Source organism: Typopeltis vanoorti, chromosome 13, assembly GCF_054136105.1.
Source record: "Typopeltis vanoorti isolate ZY-2024b chromosome 13, IOZ_Tvanoo_1.0, whole genome shotgun sequence".
NCBI lineage: Eukaryota > Metazoa > Arthropoda > Arachnida > Uropygi > Thelyphonidae > Typopeltis > Typopeltis vanoorti.
Genome location: NC_143561.1, coordinates 76,797,865 through 76,814,278, shown reverse-complemented (window position 1 = coordinate 76,814,278; position 16,414 = coordinate 76,797,865). Strand labels below are relative to the sequence as shown.

Below are 16,414 nucleotides of genomic sequence, written 5' to 3'. Positions count from 1 at the left end.
GTCTACAGTTTACATCTGAGAGCTGCTCAACTTTTATTCGCTTTAAAACTTTCTTACATGTTATTCTTTTCAATATGAAATTCAATTTTATCCTGCTCAAGACTAAATAGTGATCACTTCCAATTTCAAATCCTCTGTACACTCTGGTGTCCTGCACGAGGGAGAAAACATCACTATCAACAATAACATAGTCAATGAGAATTTTCTTATTCCTAGCCTCTTCTCTCCATGTGAATTTGTGCACATTTTTATGTTGGAACATGGTGTTAGTAATAACCAGTCCATGTCCTGAGCAGAAATCCAACAGATATTTGCCATTATTATTAGCTTTACTCTTTTCTCCAAATTTTCCCAAAATATTTTTGTATGTCTCGCAATCATTTCCTACTCTACTATTTAGATCCCCAACAAGGACCAACTTTTCCTTTTTCATTGTGTCAGTTGCTTTTTCTAAAGCCTCAAAAAATTCCTCCACTTCTACCTTAGTAGAACCTTCTGTGGGACCATAGGCACAAATAAGTCTCATTGTCCAGTTCCCCATTCTGATATTTGCCCACATTACTCTACTTGAGACTGACTGCCATTCAAGAAGATTAGCCTCGTATTTTGTGTTGAATACTATGGCTACTCCTTCTTTTCCTTGATTGTTATTGCCTGAATATAACATTTTGTATTTATTGCTCAGAAAGATCTCACCAGTTTTGGTCTTTTTTGTTTCAGTCACCCCTATTATGTCGATCTGGTACTTATCTAATTCCTCAGCTAGCTCCATTTCTTTGCCATTCAGGCTTCTTACGTTGATAGTACCGATCTTTAACTCTGGTGATGTTGAGTTGGGGTTTGTTTTCAGATTTGTTCCAGTAGCTGACTTTTCGCTGTTCGCCCTGGTTCCCTGGCGAAAACAACGGGGGCCTTGTTTAACCAGGCGACGCCCCAACCGGCATGAAATTTTGTCATGTTGTACCATCATTTTTTATTTTGGTTTAACCAATAAGAATTTCATTAATGTAAATATTGAAGTGTTGCAGACAGAGGGCATCCCTGTCTTACTTCTTGGTTTATAGTTTGTTTGAGACATTTTTTTCATTTATTTTTATTTCATTATCTTTGTATATATTCAATATTAGGTATATTTTTATTCTTTTTAATATATCAAACAGTATACATCTTTTCACTTTGTCAAATGCTTTGTTTATAGATTATGAAAATAATCTATAAACAAAAGATGAGTTTCTAAATTAAATTCTTTTTTGTTTTTTCTGTAAGTAGTTTTAAACAGAAAGCTGCATCCATTGTAGAGTATCCTTTTCTAAATCCATTTCGACATTCTAATAATGTTTTTTCACCGTATATTTTCAGTTTTTCAATAAGTATTCTACTATATATTTTGTAGCATGTATTCAATAAACTAATACCTCTGTAATTAGCAGGTTTTGTTTCCAGGTTTTTTAAATATAGGTATTACTACACTTGTATTCCATTCTATTGATATTTGTCCATACATTTTATTTAAAATGTCAAATGTTTGGTGAAGTTTTTTCAGCAAATTTATACAGTTCAGAGTTTATCCAGTCTTCTACTGATGATTTGTCATTTTCTTATTTTATTTAGGTTGTCCTTTAATTCTTTCATTGTTATTATATCATTTAAAGTATTTTGCAAGTTTCGGATGCAATTTTTTTCTGATGCTAGTATTATCTGTCCAAATATCTGTAAAGTAATCCAAGAATTCTTTACATCAATTTCACAATTTATATTTGCAGTTTCTTTTATATTTGCATTCATGTGCTTTAGTATTTTATATGCATTGGGTCTTATTTTGTATGTCATTTTCTAGATATGATAGAAATTTTCCCCTGCTTTCTTTGTCTCTCTTTTTGGTTTCTCTTTTGGCTATTGCTTTTCTTTTTTTTTTTATATTCATTATCTTCTTGTTTTTTTGCTACTTAACCATCTTTTAAAAGCCAGCTTTTTATTTTCAATTATTGTTTTTATTTTATTGTCCTATATATGTTTTTATATTTTTTGTGTTCCTAAACTTTCATATGCTGCTGATGCAATAATTTCTTTTATATTATTCCATTCTTTCTCAGTCTTCATTTTCTTGTATCTCTTCTAAGTAGTTATTAATCCTCTGTTGGTATAAATTTCTTATACTTGAATCATTTAGTAGTCTTACTTGGTAATTAGATTTTATTTCTCTAGTTTGTTTTTTTATTTTTTTGTAACCAGTTTGGTGGAAACCTTAGTTTTGCCTGCACTAAATAGTGATTGTGTCTATTTCTAGCCCTCTTCAGACTTTAACATCTAGGAAGAGGTGCTTTGCTGCTTTTTCATTTGCTATAAAGTAGTCTATTACTGATTTTTGTCCTCTTGCACACCATGTATATTTATATATATTTTTATTTTTTATAAAATGTATTCATTATTTTTAAATTATTATATAATCAATATAATAATTTGTTTTGATTTGCTTTCCATTTTTGTTTGCTGTTGGTTCTCCAAATTTTCGTACATTATTGTCAATTTTTTTCATTCCTATTCTGGCATTAAGTTCTCCGGTTATAATTATATGGTCTGTTTTATTTAATTTTTCATATATTCCTTGTAACTCTTTTTAAAAATAATCATTTTCCTCTTCATTTTCCTTCTTCAGGGGCATAGACTCCAGCAACTGTTAAATTATCTTTATTTAATCGCACTTTTAATAATATCCTTCCATTCCAGTATGTATAATGAGTTATTTTTGCTTTAATTGATTTAAGAATCCAAATCATTACACCAGCTTTTGCATGTATTTGTTTGTACTCCACTATATATGATATTGTAATTAACTGTTTCGTTTGTACCTTTAAGTTTCTTTTTTGTTTCTGTAAGAACTGCAATTTCTATATTTTCATCATTTAAAATCTAATTCTTCTTTATGTGCTATGTTTCTAATGTTCTATGTAGCATGTTGGAAGTTTATTTTTCACTTGGTTAGACTATAATAAATTTAGTTTAATCCTTTATCCAAGTGTAAGTAAACAAAGTTGACGCCTGAAAATATCTTCAGGACTGGGGTAAGGTAGTGTAACACCAGGCAACTCCGAGCAAAGGTGGACCAAGCTCTCATCACTCCTTGTCTCAGTATCTCCCATAATGCAAAGCACATCTCCTTGCAGCCATGTATACTGATATGCATTAAGGGAAGGGCCACTATCCAGACCGGTTTCAACCTTTATTGAGGTCTCGTCAGTGGGAGGCAGACCCAACTGTGGAGATACTAAGGCAGAAGCAATAGGAGAGGTCATATTTACCTATAGGAGTTACCAACAGGTGTAACCACCTTATTATTGAATTACTCTGGATTTAGAGAAAGATGCTGGAAGTTTATTTTTCACTTGGTTAGACTATAATAAATTTAGTTTAATCCTTTATCCAAGTGTAAGCAAACAAAGTTTGCACGTGAAAATATCTTCAGGACTGGGGTAAGGCAGTAACACCAGGCAACTCCGAGCAAAGGTGGACCAAGTTCTCATCACTCCTTGTCTCAGTATCTCCCATAATGCAAAGCACATCTCCTTGCAGACATGTATACTGCTATGCATTAAGGGAATTGCCTGGTGTTGCTCGGAGTTGCACTACCTTACCCCAGTCCTGAAGATATTTTCAGGTGCAAACTTTGTTTGCTTACACTTGGATAAAGGATTAAACTAAATTTATTCTACGTAGCATATTTTACCATGTTTTCTGTCCAGTTTGGATTTCATTGAGACTTGAAAGTAATGTGTGTTTCCCTATGTCAAGTGACTAACATGACGATATGTATCCTAGTAGTGGGGCTGCCACCTTACCTTAAGACAACTAGGCTTGCTTTTTTTTTTTTTTTTTTTTAGTAGATAGTGGAAACTACAGTTTGAGAGGAAAGAGTCACCCCTCACCCTCGAATTGCTCTAATAGCACTAGTAAGGGGGAGAAGGAGTAAGAAGAGAGAGTAGAGGAAAGAAGAGTAGAAGACCAGTCTACAGATATGATATACCAAGTGTATATTATAGGAAGTAAGATCAGGTCTAGCTCAGGTATCTCGGGTTTGCAATGCCCATATGCACCAATGTGAGCCTGCTGAGATTTGGTCTAGAGAACTGAAGATAAATGTAAACTGAAAACGTTTATGTAGGAATTAGATGCTCCTAAGAATTTCATGCAAGTTTTTGATCAGGGGCTCAAAACTGGTCAGTATGGGCATGGCAAACCAGAGATACCTGAGCTAGACCTGATCTTACTATCTACATGTATGTCCCTGTTGGTACAGTGAAGAATAAACATACACAATATCCTACATTATCCAAGTACTGTTATTTCAGATCAAATGCTATGGATGCCTTGGAACTTAGTTGTAGTTAGCAGTAGTTGCTATATATGGCTGAAACACATTTCCCCTTCTCTTTATGGTTCAAAATAAATTATGCAATGCAAGACCAACTGCATTTGTAAATCAAATAGAAGAGCTTTTATTTTATAGCATTTTCAGCCTCTATGCTAAGAATCAGCAAACAGTTTATACTTGGAATTTATATCCTTACTTGTAATTTTTTCAGCTTTTGGTTTTTATTAAAAATGTTCTATTCACTATTTAATATTTACTAATAAAGATGCAACTCATCATTTACCATAATATTTCAATTAGAGCTGATGGAATAGTCTACATTAAGTGCTTTTAGAATAAGGAGCACATCATAGCATAGTTGGGCAGCTCTATCACAGTGCAAGAAGCATTTGCAGGATTTGGAGGACTGTATAACTTTGCAGCACAGTCAGATACTTTGGTGCAATTACAAAATCTAAAGTTAGGGCTACAGTTAATTTGGGAATGTCATACTTGTTTCATTACAATACATGGATTTTCATTTCAGAGGTTTTTGATGGATGAATGCATGTATATACACAGTAGATGCTGAACTGAACTACAATGAAAGCTAACAGTTTCAAGTTGAAATTCACTGCCTAGTTGCCACTTCCTCAATGCAGAGCTAGTTGTGCCACTAGGCCATGAGGAGAGGATCCACTTGAGTGTTGCAGGCTTTTCCTTTTTGCCTGAATTTCTTTTTTGCAGAGGTAACTAGAAACTTGAAATTAGCAAATCAAAAACGATAATGCTTTTCTGCATTGTGAAGAGTGCTATTCTAGTAATCTGTACATGCCACAAAGTAGACAAGGTCACTTTTTCTGTGGACCATGATAATTTGGTCAATTAGTGCATCTCTGAGACACAAACTCAACTAGCAGTGTTAATTTATGAAATATTTTATTATTAATAGCAACTCTGTCAGGCATACTGTGGGTGGACTAAGTTTAGGGTTACTAGAAACTCAACCTTAGTTTTAGGCCTGAAACTATTAGGTTTCTAAGAGATCAAAGGGTGTGATAAAAATCATCCACTGATAAAATAAAATCTTTAAAGTTATATATGTAGCATCTCAGCATACAGGCATTTCAACTGCAAGTTGAAATGCAAACACATATTTGAAACAAAATTATTTATATAATTTAGAACAAAACTGCATTCAAGGAATGACATGACTACTGTAAATGACACCCTTTGTCACTATAATTTCTACCAAGAGACATTAGTCAATCTAGGATGACCAATGGCTGACTTCTACAAATTGCTGAAATACTATCATGAATTAAATAAACATTATGTAATAGAAATGTGTTTGAGATCAGTGCTCCCCCCCCCCCCCAATTAAAAACCAATCCCAAAACCATAGTTTAATTAGCTCAGCGCTGAAACAGTAAAGACATATATTGACTTTACTGTCACTACTGTGGGAAAATGAAACCGATGTGTAATATGATATTTCTTCCTTTCCCCAAATTTATAGATCGGGTTTGTGTTTACTTGCCTTTATACAACTTCTATTCTCCTATACTGAAAACACTTATCTTTGATAATGCTAATTATCAAAATAGGCAGGTGTTATGTCCAGAGATATGACACCACTACATATGCTAACCAGCCAGCCTGGTTGGCCGAGTGGTTAGCATATCCGCTCTCCAGCCAAAAGGCTGTGGGTTCAAATCCTGCTGTGGGCATGGATGTTTGTGATTGTCTGTGAAAATACTACTGGTGATGGTTGGGAGTAGATGGTGAATTGAGTGGTGGAGACAGTTGTAGAGTAGGTGCCCTCCCTCGATGAGTCTTTGAACTCCCTGGAGGTGTCACGCAATAATAATAATAAATAATAAATTACTGGGAGAAAAACACTTCCACTTCCTAAAAAGAGGCAGCTAACTGCATTCACCCCCAACACACACCATAACCATCTAGATATTACTGTTTATTACTGTATATTGCTTATGGATGCTAACACATGTCAAAAAATGTAGAACTAATTTTAAACACTCCAGTATGTTTCATCCAATGTAACATGGATATCTTCAGGGAGAGAGCAGACGATTAGTGAATCACATACATTTGAAACATGAATCACAAGACATAAGTCACATGGCATGTGCTTGCTGGCGTTTCGTGGTCAGAGCTGAATTGAAAAGATAATGCACTAGTACTGTTCAAAGGAATAAGTTGGATAGTTTCTGTAACTAAAAATTAAATAACTCAATCAATATTTAAAAAATTGAATAAAAAATTATGAACAGTTAAGGTTCATTTTGTAAGGTTTTACATTTCAAGGAACGGATGATCAAATTTGTATCTGCTGGAATGAAAAAGCTTAGGCTGGTTCCAAAGAACTCTTCTAGTGTCAATAGCATAGGAAACAACGCCAGATTAGTCAGATTCTAAAAAAGCAATGTAGTTCTGATGTTCTTGGAATTTAATTTTAGCAGAATGGCCAGTCTGCCCAAAGTAACACAGCCAACATGAACATAGCACCTGATAGACACCTGGCAAGGAGAAAGGAGTGGTAAATTATCCTTGGTAGACAGTAGAAAAGACAGCTTCCAAGCTGGTTTGAAAGAAGTATATAGTTCATAAGTAAAAGTGTATAGATTGTAAGATTATACTTGCAAAAAAATCTATGCTATTTGTTCAGATGTTCCTTTAAAGCAGGGTATTGAAATTCTATTCACAAACTGTAGCCTGACAGAGATAACTGTCAATTTTCTGGAGTAGTTCTGTGGTAACCATTAACTATCAGAATGATTTTTATTTAATTCATCTAACAGAAGGGAACTAGAATTGTAGGAACTCCCTCTTCTATAATGGATGATGTGAGGACAAATAGATGTCTCTGTCAGTACAGTAAGGAACATTAACCCTATGATTAAGGTATCCAAAAAGGGATACCTTAATCATCTCTTTTTGGACAATTAAAAAAATGTAATAATTCTGTCTCTGAGTGGGACCAAATTATGAAGATACAAAGGTGGTCTGAAAAGTTCTTGGCCTAACAATGAAAAAACGAATGTATAATTTCAAAATTATTTTCATTTTTCAACATAATCTTCCTTAAGATAATACATTTATTCCAGCGATGCTCAAGTGCCATTATTGATATTTTTTCTTCTGCAAACTGGGTCTTTTCTCACAATTTTTTTTTTGTCTAGTCTGTTAAAAGATCGGAATAATATTTCTTGGTTATTGTTTTACCCTTTTCAAGATAATTAATAAACAAAATGCCTTTAGCATTCCAAAACACCGATGCCATGACCTTTCCTGCTGATGGAACTGACTTTGTCTTCTTTGGTGCTGAACAACTAGCTTCTATCCACTGTTTTGACTGCTGTTTGGATTCTGGTGTGTAATAGTGAATTCAAGTCTCATTCATAGTAATAAATCGACACACAAAATCAGTTTTATTCTTGTTAAAATGCTCCAAGCCCTGTTCAGAGATTTTCATGTGAGTGCGTTTTTGATCTGCTGTGAGCAAGTCCAGCACCCATCTTGCGCAAAGCCTTTTTTCATTTGCAATTCTTCATGCAAAATATATCCTACACGTTCTTTTGAAATGCCTATTGGATTGGATGACTCGCTAGTCATCCAATACCATATCGTGCACTCGATCAATGATTTCTGGTGTTGATACACTTTTTGGACGTTCTTCTTTTGTACGATCATCTTCAAGTCTGGTACGGCCCCATTTAAAATTTAAACTAGGCAGCCCATTTCTTAATTGTGAAAAACGAAGGAAAAGAGTGCCCATAAACTTTTACGAACTTTGAATAAATTTCTTTTGGTGTTAAACTAAACTTTTACAAAGAATTTTAGAACTGCATGATCCTCAATTTTATTCATTTCAAGGGATGCAGACAACACTTTTGCTTCAGACAGCTGTATAAAACAAACTATTACATAGAATGACTTGCAATTTCACACGGATGCACACCAACTTTGAAAGATAAAAAATCTTGCCGATACTGTTGCCATCTATGGTTGAGGCCGAGAACTTTTCAGACCACCCTTGTATCATCAACGAAACAAAGCCAGATATGAAGTTGAGGGGAAATGGTACAGAAGAATTGACTTTCTAGATATTCCATAAGCCAAATCTGGTGAGATAGGACTGCCCATCATTGTTCTTCAATTTCTTTGAACAGTTTATTCTACCACATAAAAAAGATTGCATTAATGGTGAATTTAAACAGTTATACATTGTCCTCAGGAAAATCATCTTGAAAAAAATTAAAGGATCTCTTGAAATGGTATACTAGTGAATAAGAAAAACTGCATTAAAGTAAAGCATTATTTATTATCCAGCAGAGAGAGGGATTTAATGTTTTTCTTTGACGTCAATGAATTCTTAATATAAGAACTAGTTTGGCCAGTGAGGCTTTGAAGATGTTTGGCAAAATAAGTGAGAGCCAATACTGTGGATAGTCAACTTTATGGAGCTATGGAAGATTACAGACATTGTGGATAAGCATATTGAATTGGTAACTTCTTAACAAGGATCTTGTACACAGAGATCATGCTGCTCTTATGATTCCCTCCTGTTAGATAAATTAAATAAATTTCACTGATGACTAATGGTTATTATTATTAAAAATTATTGACACTCATCATCATCTCTCAGCAGGACAGCAATCTGATGTAAAAAGAATTTCCATGCCCTACCTTTAAGGAACGTCTGAACAAATGGCACTGATTCTTTGCAAGTACAATCTATACATTTCCTTCCAACTAGCTTAGAGCTATCTTTTCTACCATCTACCAAGGACAAATCATCATCTCTTTCCTGCCAGGTATCTATCAAATACCCTGTTCATGCCAGCTAAAACAAAGCTGACATGGACAAACTGGTCATTCTGCTAAGATTAGAATTCAAGAACATCAGGACTATACTGCCTTTTTAGAATCTGATGGATTTGGCCTTGCCTCCCATGGCACACCAGTACAGAGTTCTCCAGAACCAGACTCTTCATTCCAGCAGATTCAAATTTGATTATCTGTTCCCTGAAACATGTGAAACTTTATGAAAATATCTAAACCTTAACTGCTGATTGTATGCCAATTTCAAAGTTTTCTGGGAAGTGATTGCCATTAACTGTTCTAATTTTATTTTAAAAAAAATACGGATTAGGTTATTTAATTTTTAGTTATAGAAACTATCCAGTTTGTTCCTTTGAAACCAGTAGTGATTTTTTTTTCAGCTTTGACTGCTACATGAGTCAGTTCTATGTGACTTATATCTTGTCATTCATTTTTTGAATCTATGTAATTAACTGATTTGTTCTCTTCCTGAAGACATTCATATTACGTCAGATGAAATATATTAGTTTTTAATATTCTGTATTTTTTTCTAGATGTGTTAGTCATGTAAGTGTTGAAAAATTTCTAGTACACATGTTCCTTTAAAACTTCTAATTTTGTTTAAAATGTTTGCAATTAGCCATATAACCATATTAAAAATATGGATATATTATAGCGCTAGTTGAATGTTCATTACCACACAACTCATTAAACTGAACAAATAATTAACTATAATAGTAACATGTATAGTAATAATGACATTAACTATCATTGATTAACTTTTATTAACTATTAAATAATGGAATAAAAATGGGATATTAGTGGGTATATCATGATTTTCTGAGAATGCAAAAAAGCTAGCTGCCATAATTCAGCAATCATGCTCTCTAGTGCCCAGTAAAAGTTATTTGCCTTTTATGCTGAAGCAATGAGAAATTCCTATAAAACCCACATGACAGTATGGTAAACTAAGCAAAAACCAAACTTCCAAAGAAAAGTTGCTCAGTTTAAATAATCATCAACAGGACTTGACAAATAATGCAATATCCTACTCACCACAAAAAAGTGCACTTGCTCTCCCCCCAAATCTTTTTTAATGTCTCAATTAGGAGTTCCATAAAGTGATTAGTGGTGCAGTATAGTCAGGGGATTGATTTGTTTGAAGGACACTTCATGTGAGAACCATTCCAAGAAGGGAATGGTCAGTAAATAAGAACAGTTAAAAATAATATATCTACTCTATATATATAAAAAGATAAGCCAAAATTTGAAACATTTTATGTCATATTTTTTGTCTCTGGCTTACCAGCCCAGAACTCTGGGAGTTGAGTGCCGGGGGAGGGGGACCCCAAGTATATATATATATAAATTTTTTTTTTTGAAAATACAATTTATTACATTAATTTTTGTTGGTGGATTGGCCCTTTATATTATGCATATTCTTCTACATTCTTAGTTTAAAAAAAACAAAAACAAAAATAAATTTATTAAATAAAAAGTATTTACTTTGTCCAGTCTGAAGCTACTTACCAGATGACAAAATCTACTCACTATGAAAAAGTTTATATAATGAACTTTATCATGTATAACGGGATGTCAAATATACATTAAGTAAAATGAATGACATCTGAGTAAAAAAGGATAAGAATATGTGCTTACACAGAAAGTTTTTCTTCATCCTTTTTATCATTCATAATACAATATCTGTCATAAGACAAAAATGTATACAGACACATTCACTGAGCAAGAGATGATACATCATGGATTAAGTGTGGTCATTCAGTAATAACAATTCATTCAGTGAAACTAATCTAGCATGAAAGAAAAAACAAAATAATACATGATATCTATTGTATATTGCACATGCACAAAAACTCATGATTTGTAAACAACTAACAGATACAATACAAGCTACATATAAAATTTTTCAATTACAAAACAATTTCAAAAATTATCTAAATTATAATAAACAATATCAAAAATCTTCACCTTGTGGAAAAGCAGTCATTGCTGGCTGTACATATGGATTATAACCAGTTGGCATTGGAGCTGGAGGATATGGGTAGGATGGATATGTTGGATAGGTAGGATAAGGTGGAGGTGGCTGGGGAGGGCTGACACCACTTTGTGGAGGTGCTACTGGATAAGGAGTATTTGATGGAGCAGCTGGTGCAGTAGACTGTGGAGGTGGTGGCCTCTGTGGAGGAGTAGGTTTAGGCATTTGGGCTAAACAAGAAATAAGACATTAAAAAATACTGACAACTATATCCAAAAAGTCATATTTTTATATATCATTCAAAAATATTCAGTCTTATAATAATATTCAACTTCTGTGATGAAAAGCACACAAAAATATAAACTAAAAGAAAAAAAGGATGTGACCAGCAAACATATACAAATTTTGTGGCATGGTAAGGAGATTAAAAGTTCAGGCATTTTGTAGTCTTGTGCCGAATGGTAAGCATGAAGCATTAACAGCATTTTGAAGAGAAATAATAGTTGAATGTCATTTGGGAAAAATATCGGTCCATTCTATTTGGCAGCAATTAAGCATTCAAACCCCACATCAGACAGAGAGTCAAAAATGCAACAGGTATTCCTATAATACTGACAGAAGAATAGATACCCTTCCAGCACAACAGCATCTGGAGATAAGCAGCAAAAAAAGCAATCTTGATTGTTTCCACAACACACTAAGAATAGCATATAATGAATTTTTAGAGGGATTCTTAAGAGCCAAGACTGGATAACTGGTAGGAGACCTCCACGTGGCCTTTGAGGGGGGGGGGGGAGAGAGAGAGAGAGAGAGAGGACCAAGGTCTCTCTCTCTCTCCACATTGACCTTGTTATTGTCGACAGTGATATCCACTGGTTCAGGACACAAGAGTACACAGAGGATTTGAAATAGGAAGTGATCACCATTTAGTGTTGAGCAGGATACAATTGAACTTCATATTGAAAAGGATGTGTAGGAAAGTTTTGAAACAAATGAAAGTTGAACAGCTATCAGATGCAAACTGTAGACTCAAATATACAAGTCTGAAAACAAGAACCAAACCTTGGAGATTCAGTGAAAAACCCTAAAGAAAACTTCGATTCAGCGATTCAGCCAAAGAGGCAGGTGGTGAGGAAATCTGCAAGGTAAAATATTCTGAAGGCTATCAAAAAAGCTCAGAAATAGAGGAAAGGGTACTATAAAAGGAATTAGAGATGATAAATGGGGCATGAAAACTGAGGATAATGATATTCTTCATGTATGGAGTAATTACTTTGAAAGATTGCTAAATGAAAAGAGTAGTGATGGCATGGTGATAGAAAACACCCAACAGGAATGCCATTTGGAATATATGTATTTGTACTTGAAGTAGAAAAACTTATCACAAACCTGAAAAGGCAGCTGGAGATGATATTCAACCAAAAATGATAAAATATGGCTATAAAAGTTTGAAGTGGCTACACTGCATAATTCAGAAGACTGGTCAGAGTATTGAATCTCAGATAATTGGAGTAGAGCACTCATAGTACTCATCTATAATAAAGAGATAAAGCTGAATATGAGAATTACAGATGAATTTCTCTGTTTGAGTGTTCTTGGTAAAATATATGCAAGTATTTTTGAAAAATGACTAAGAAAATTGTGATGGAGAAGAACAAGCTGGGATAAGGCCAAATAGAGGTTGGCAAGAACAAATTTTCATTTTAAAACAAATAGTTTAGAAATTATGGGAATATAACAAGGATCTGTATTTAGGTTTTGTAGATCTGGAAAACATACATGACAATTTACCAAGAAGGAAGTTGTTCAAAATGCTCCAGTTATATGGCATGGGACATTATATCAAGCAATACATAATCCCTATTTGAGTTGTAAATCAGCAGTTAGAATTGAAGGGAGTACAGAATGATGGTTTGATGTCAAGTCAGGCTTGCAACAAAGGTGTACATTATCTCCAATGTTATCCCATCATCTATATGGATCACATTATGAAGGAAAGCAGTATCAAACTTCATATCAAGATTGGAAATGTTGGCTTCAGCTCTTTACTTTATAGAGATAATATTATAGTGCTAAATAACTCCAGGACAAGTCTGCAGAATCCCTGACCAAATTGAATAACTGTTGTAATAAATGTCGTATCGAAATCAGCATTAAAAAGACAAAAACAATGAAATAAGCAGTAACAGTAAACTCGTCAACTGTATCCTGAGTAAAATATTTCAGTTATTTAGGCACAATTTTTAGTGAAGATGGAAATTAAACTTGGAAATAGACAGCTAAATTGGCAAAGCTGGTATAGTAGGAAGTCAACTGAATAAATTTATATGGAATAAGAAAGATTATTGAAAACACTAAACTAGCCATCTACCAGACACCATGTTCAAAAACCAATTTTAACTTATCTGAAAGCTGGGTTAGAAATAAAACTCTTGATCAAACACAGACATGAGTCCTGATAAAAATTAGGGGACTGAATAGATGGCATCAATAGCAGTATAATATTAAAAACAAGGCTATCAGTAAAGAATTTGATACTGGAATGTGTTAGCAGAGCTAATCTCAGGTGATATGGCCACTAAACAGAATGAGAGAAGAAAGATTAGCTAAACAAGTATTCTTTGCCAGGATGGCAGGAAAAAAATCCAGAGGAAGACCAAGATGTAGGTGGATTGATATAGTAAAGTGTCTTAGAAGAGAAACATAAGATCTAATAATATTGGAACGTTGACAGATAACAGGTTGGATGAAAATTGTTGATAGGAAATTAGTAGTGTTGTAACTTTTCATGTAGCACTATCATAAGATTCTGTACACCTTCCTGAGGGTATATGTCAGGAATTTGATCATGATGAATTATCATAGAAGAGATGTAACACACAAGCATTTATTAATAACAAATATACATTGTCAAATATCATAGGGCAAGGCACATAGAACCTAGATGGTGGAAATGGAAGTCAATCCTATGGAGCAACAAGTCATGTTACAACATGCTCTTCCAATCTGATAGTTTGGAGGATTACTTTTTTTTTTTTTTTACATGAGTGTGTTGTCTCAGCATTGAAGATGGCAGTATAATGATGCAAGGGTGCTTCTTGTAAGGAATTAATTTCACTGACTGTAGACAAATCACGACTGTTGAGTCCTACACAGCAGCAATCTGAGAGCACCATCTACAGAACAGTGCAACAGAGATGCCCACCTCTTGTGTTATGCAGGTGCTGACTCAATTAAGGTACCCTGATAATGGGGGTAAAGGCCAGCCTAAAGTCTTCTTGTATTAATGGGCTATAGAAAGCCTCTCTGCAGATAGGGGAAGAAGATAGTTCTAACTTCGCAATTCTTGACAGCCTTAAATCTTGCAGACTCGCATCCCCAGTATACCACTTTTTGATATCTGTCAGGTCAGTCAGTCAGCCATCCTCTTATCCATGCTAATATTCTATAACCCAGACCCATTTTCTCCAATTTATGCAGCAGTCTACCATTCTGTATTCTGTCAAAAGCCTTAGCAAAATCCATAACTATCTGGCGTATCCATTCCCCTTGTCTAGTTCAATGTTAACATTGTTGTAGAATGTGAGCAAGTTGCTAAAACATGACCTTCCCTTAGTAAACTCATGTTGTTCATTGCAAAGTAGAGATTCACTGTTGAACCAATTCTGAATGCAAGCCCTAACCAATTTTTCCAAAATCTTCACCACCACTCCTGAAATACCAATTGGTCGATAGTTGGATGTATCGGTCTTTGCACTACCCTTATGTAATGGAATTACCACACATTCCTTCCATTCCTGTGGAATCTTCCCTGTTCTGAGACTTATATTACACAGCCTGGTCAAAGGTCATTAAATGGCCAGTTCAGCTGAACACTCTTTTAGCACACGTGCTGACATCCCATCAGTTCCTATTGCTGAATTCTTATTCAATTTGTGCAACAGCTCTAATACCGCACCCTGGTATATGCCTGGGGAAGGAGTGTCCCAGGTTCAATTCCCATCGGCGACATGAGGAGCTTAATGATGGCACTCTCTAATGTTGAATAAAAAGAAGTTTAGCTGTTTACCAGTTGGAATTGGTCTTAAAATGGCTACCCAAATATTTAGTAAATTAATGAGGTCTGGAGAATGCTTTATGTGACTCCCAATCCATATGTTGAAAACCTAAAGCACATTAATACAGCAGGTTGGCTAAGGATTTTTTTCTATTTTTTTTTAAATTCATTTTATGCAATTTTTTTTATTTTATTTACTTTTTACATACCCTGGAAATTCTCTAGAATTTCCATCCATTTCAGGCTTCCAATAAGTGAGCAATGGGCTCACACCAGATAATAAAATTTATCTCTCACATATATCAATGGCAAGAGGGGTAGGGATTCAAACCTGCAGCCTACATGCTAAAGAGTGGTACACTAACCACTTGGCCAACCAGGTCAGAAAACTGTTACAGCTAGCAACAAAACTGTCTTTCTAACTTGTACTAATTTCTATGTTAGAATGCAGTTTTCTTCCATCTGTTCCTGCATGATGGGATGTCCACATCATGGTCTACCAATGAATAGTGACTTATAATCATAATAGTAGAGAAAGTATTTCTCTACTATTATGAAGTGTGCTTTACACCTGGCAGATGCTAACAAATAAAGGATGGAGTTTATCCTTAAATGAATGGATGAGGGTTGCTAGTATGACGTGTGGTTTCTGAACATGGTGTGTGGAGACTGACTTTATTTGGTAGTTTGGCTATTGTTACCATGATGGATAGAAACAGTTTTGCTTTGTCTTGGGTTGGGAAAGAGAAGGGGTGATTTTGGAAAGGCGAGATGGACATATTGTGCATTTCATCCATTTTATAGGGATTGCAGTCACTTGTTAAAAAGCTCCTCTGGAAGGAGCTGTCACACTGAAATATACAGCCTCAATTACATGTTAGGATTTTGGCATATACCACATAAGAGTGTGCCAGTCTGGTTGGCAGAGTGGTTAGTGTATCCACTCTCCAGCCAAGAGGCTGCAGGTTTGAATCGCTTGTCTGTTTGGATGTTTGTGCTTGTCCTACTAACCGATTACCATATGTACTTCTAGTAGCAAGGCTTATACGTTGGTCATACATAACTGGTAATTAGCTTAAGGAATTAACAACGCATATAAAGGATATTAATTAAAGACAACTTTAATGAATAACTTCAATATTTTGGCAACATAACGTTGCCATCTTCA

The 16,414-nt window shown here is 34.6% G+C and overlaps 1 protein-coding gene across 1 annotated transcript in view; it reads right to left on the bottom strand.

Moving 5' to 3' along the window:
* Positions 1–11,168: 11,168 nt before the first annotated feature.
* The window catches only part of ALiX (programmed cell death 6-interacting protein-like protein AliX), a 200,917-nt gene continuing 195,671 nt past the window's right edge, over positions 11,169–16,414 (bottom strand). Inside the window, exon 16 of the mRNA XM_090402630.1 lies at positions 11,169–11,419. Within this exon, the coding sequence (XP_090258756.1) occupies positions 11,169–11,419 (251 nt within the window). The remainder of the gene's footprint in view (positions 11,420–16,414) is intronic.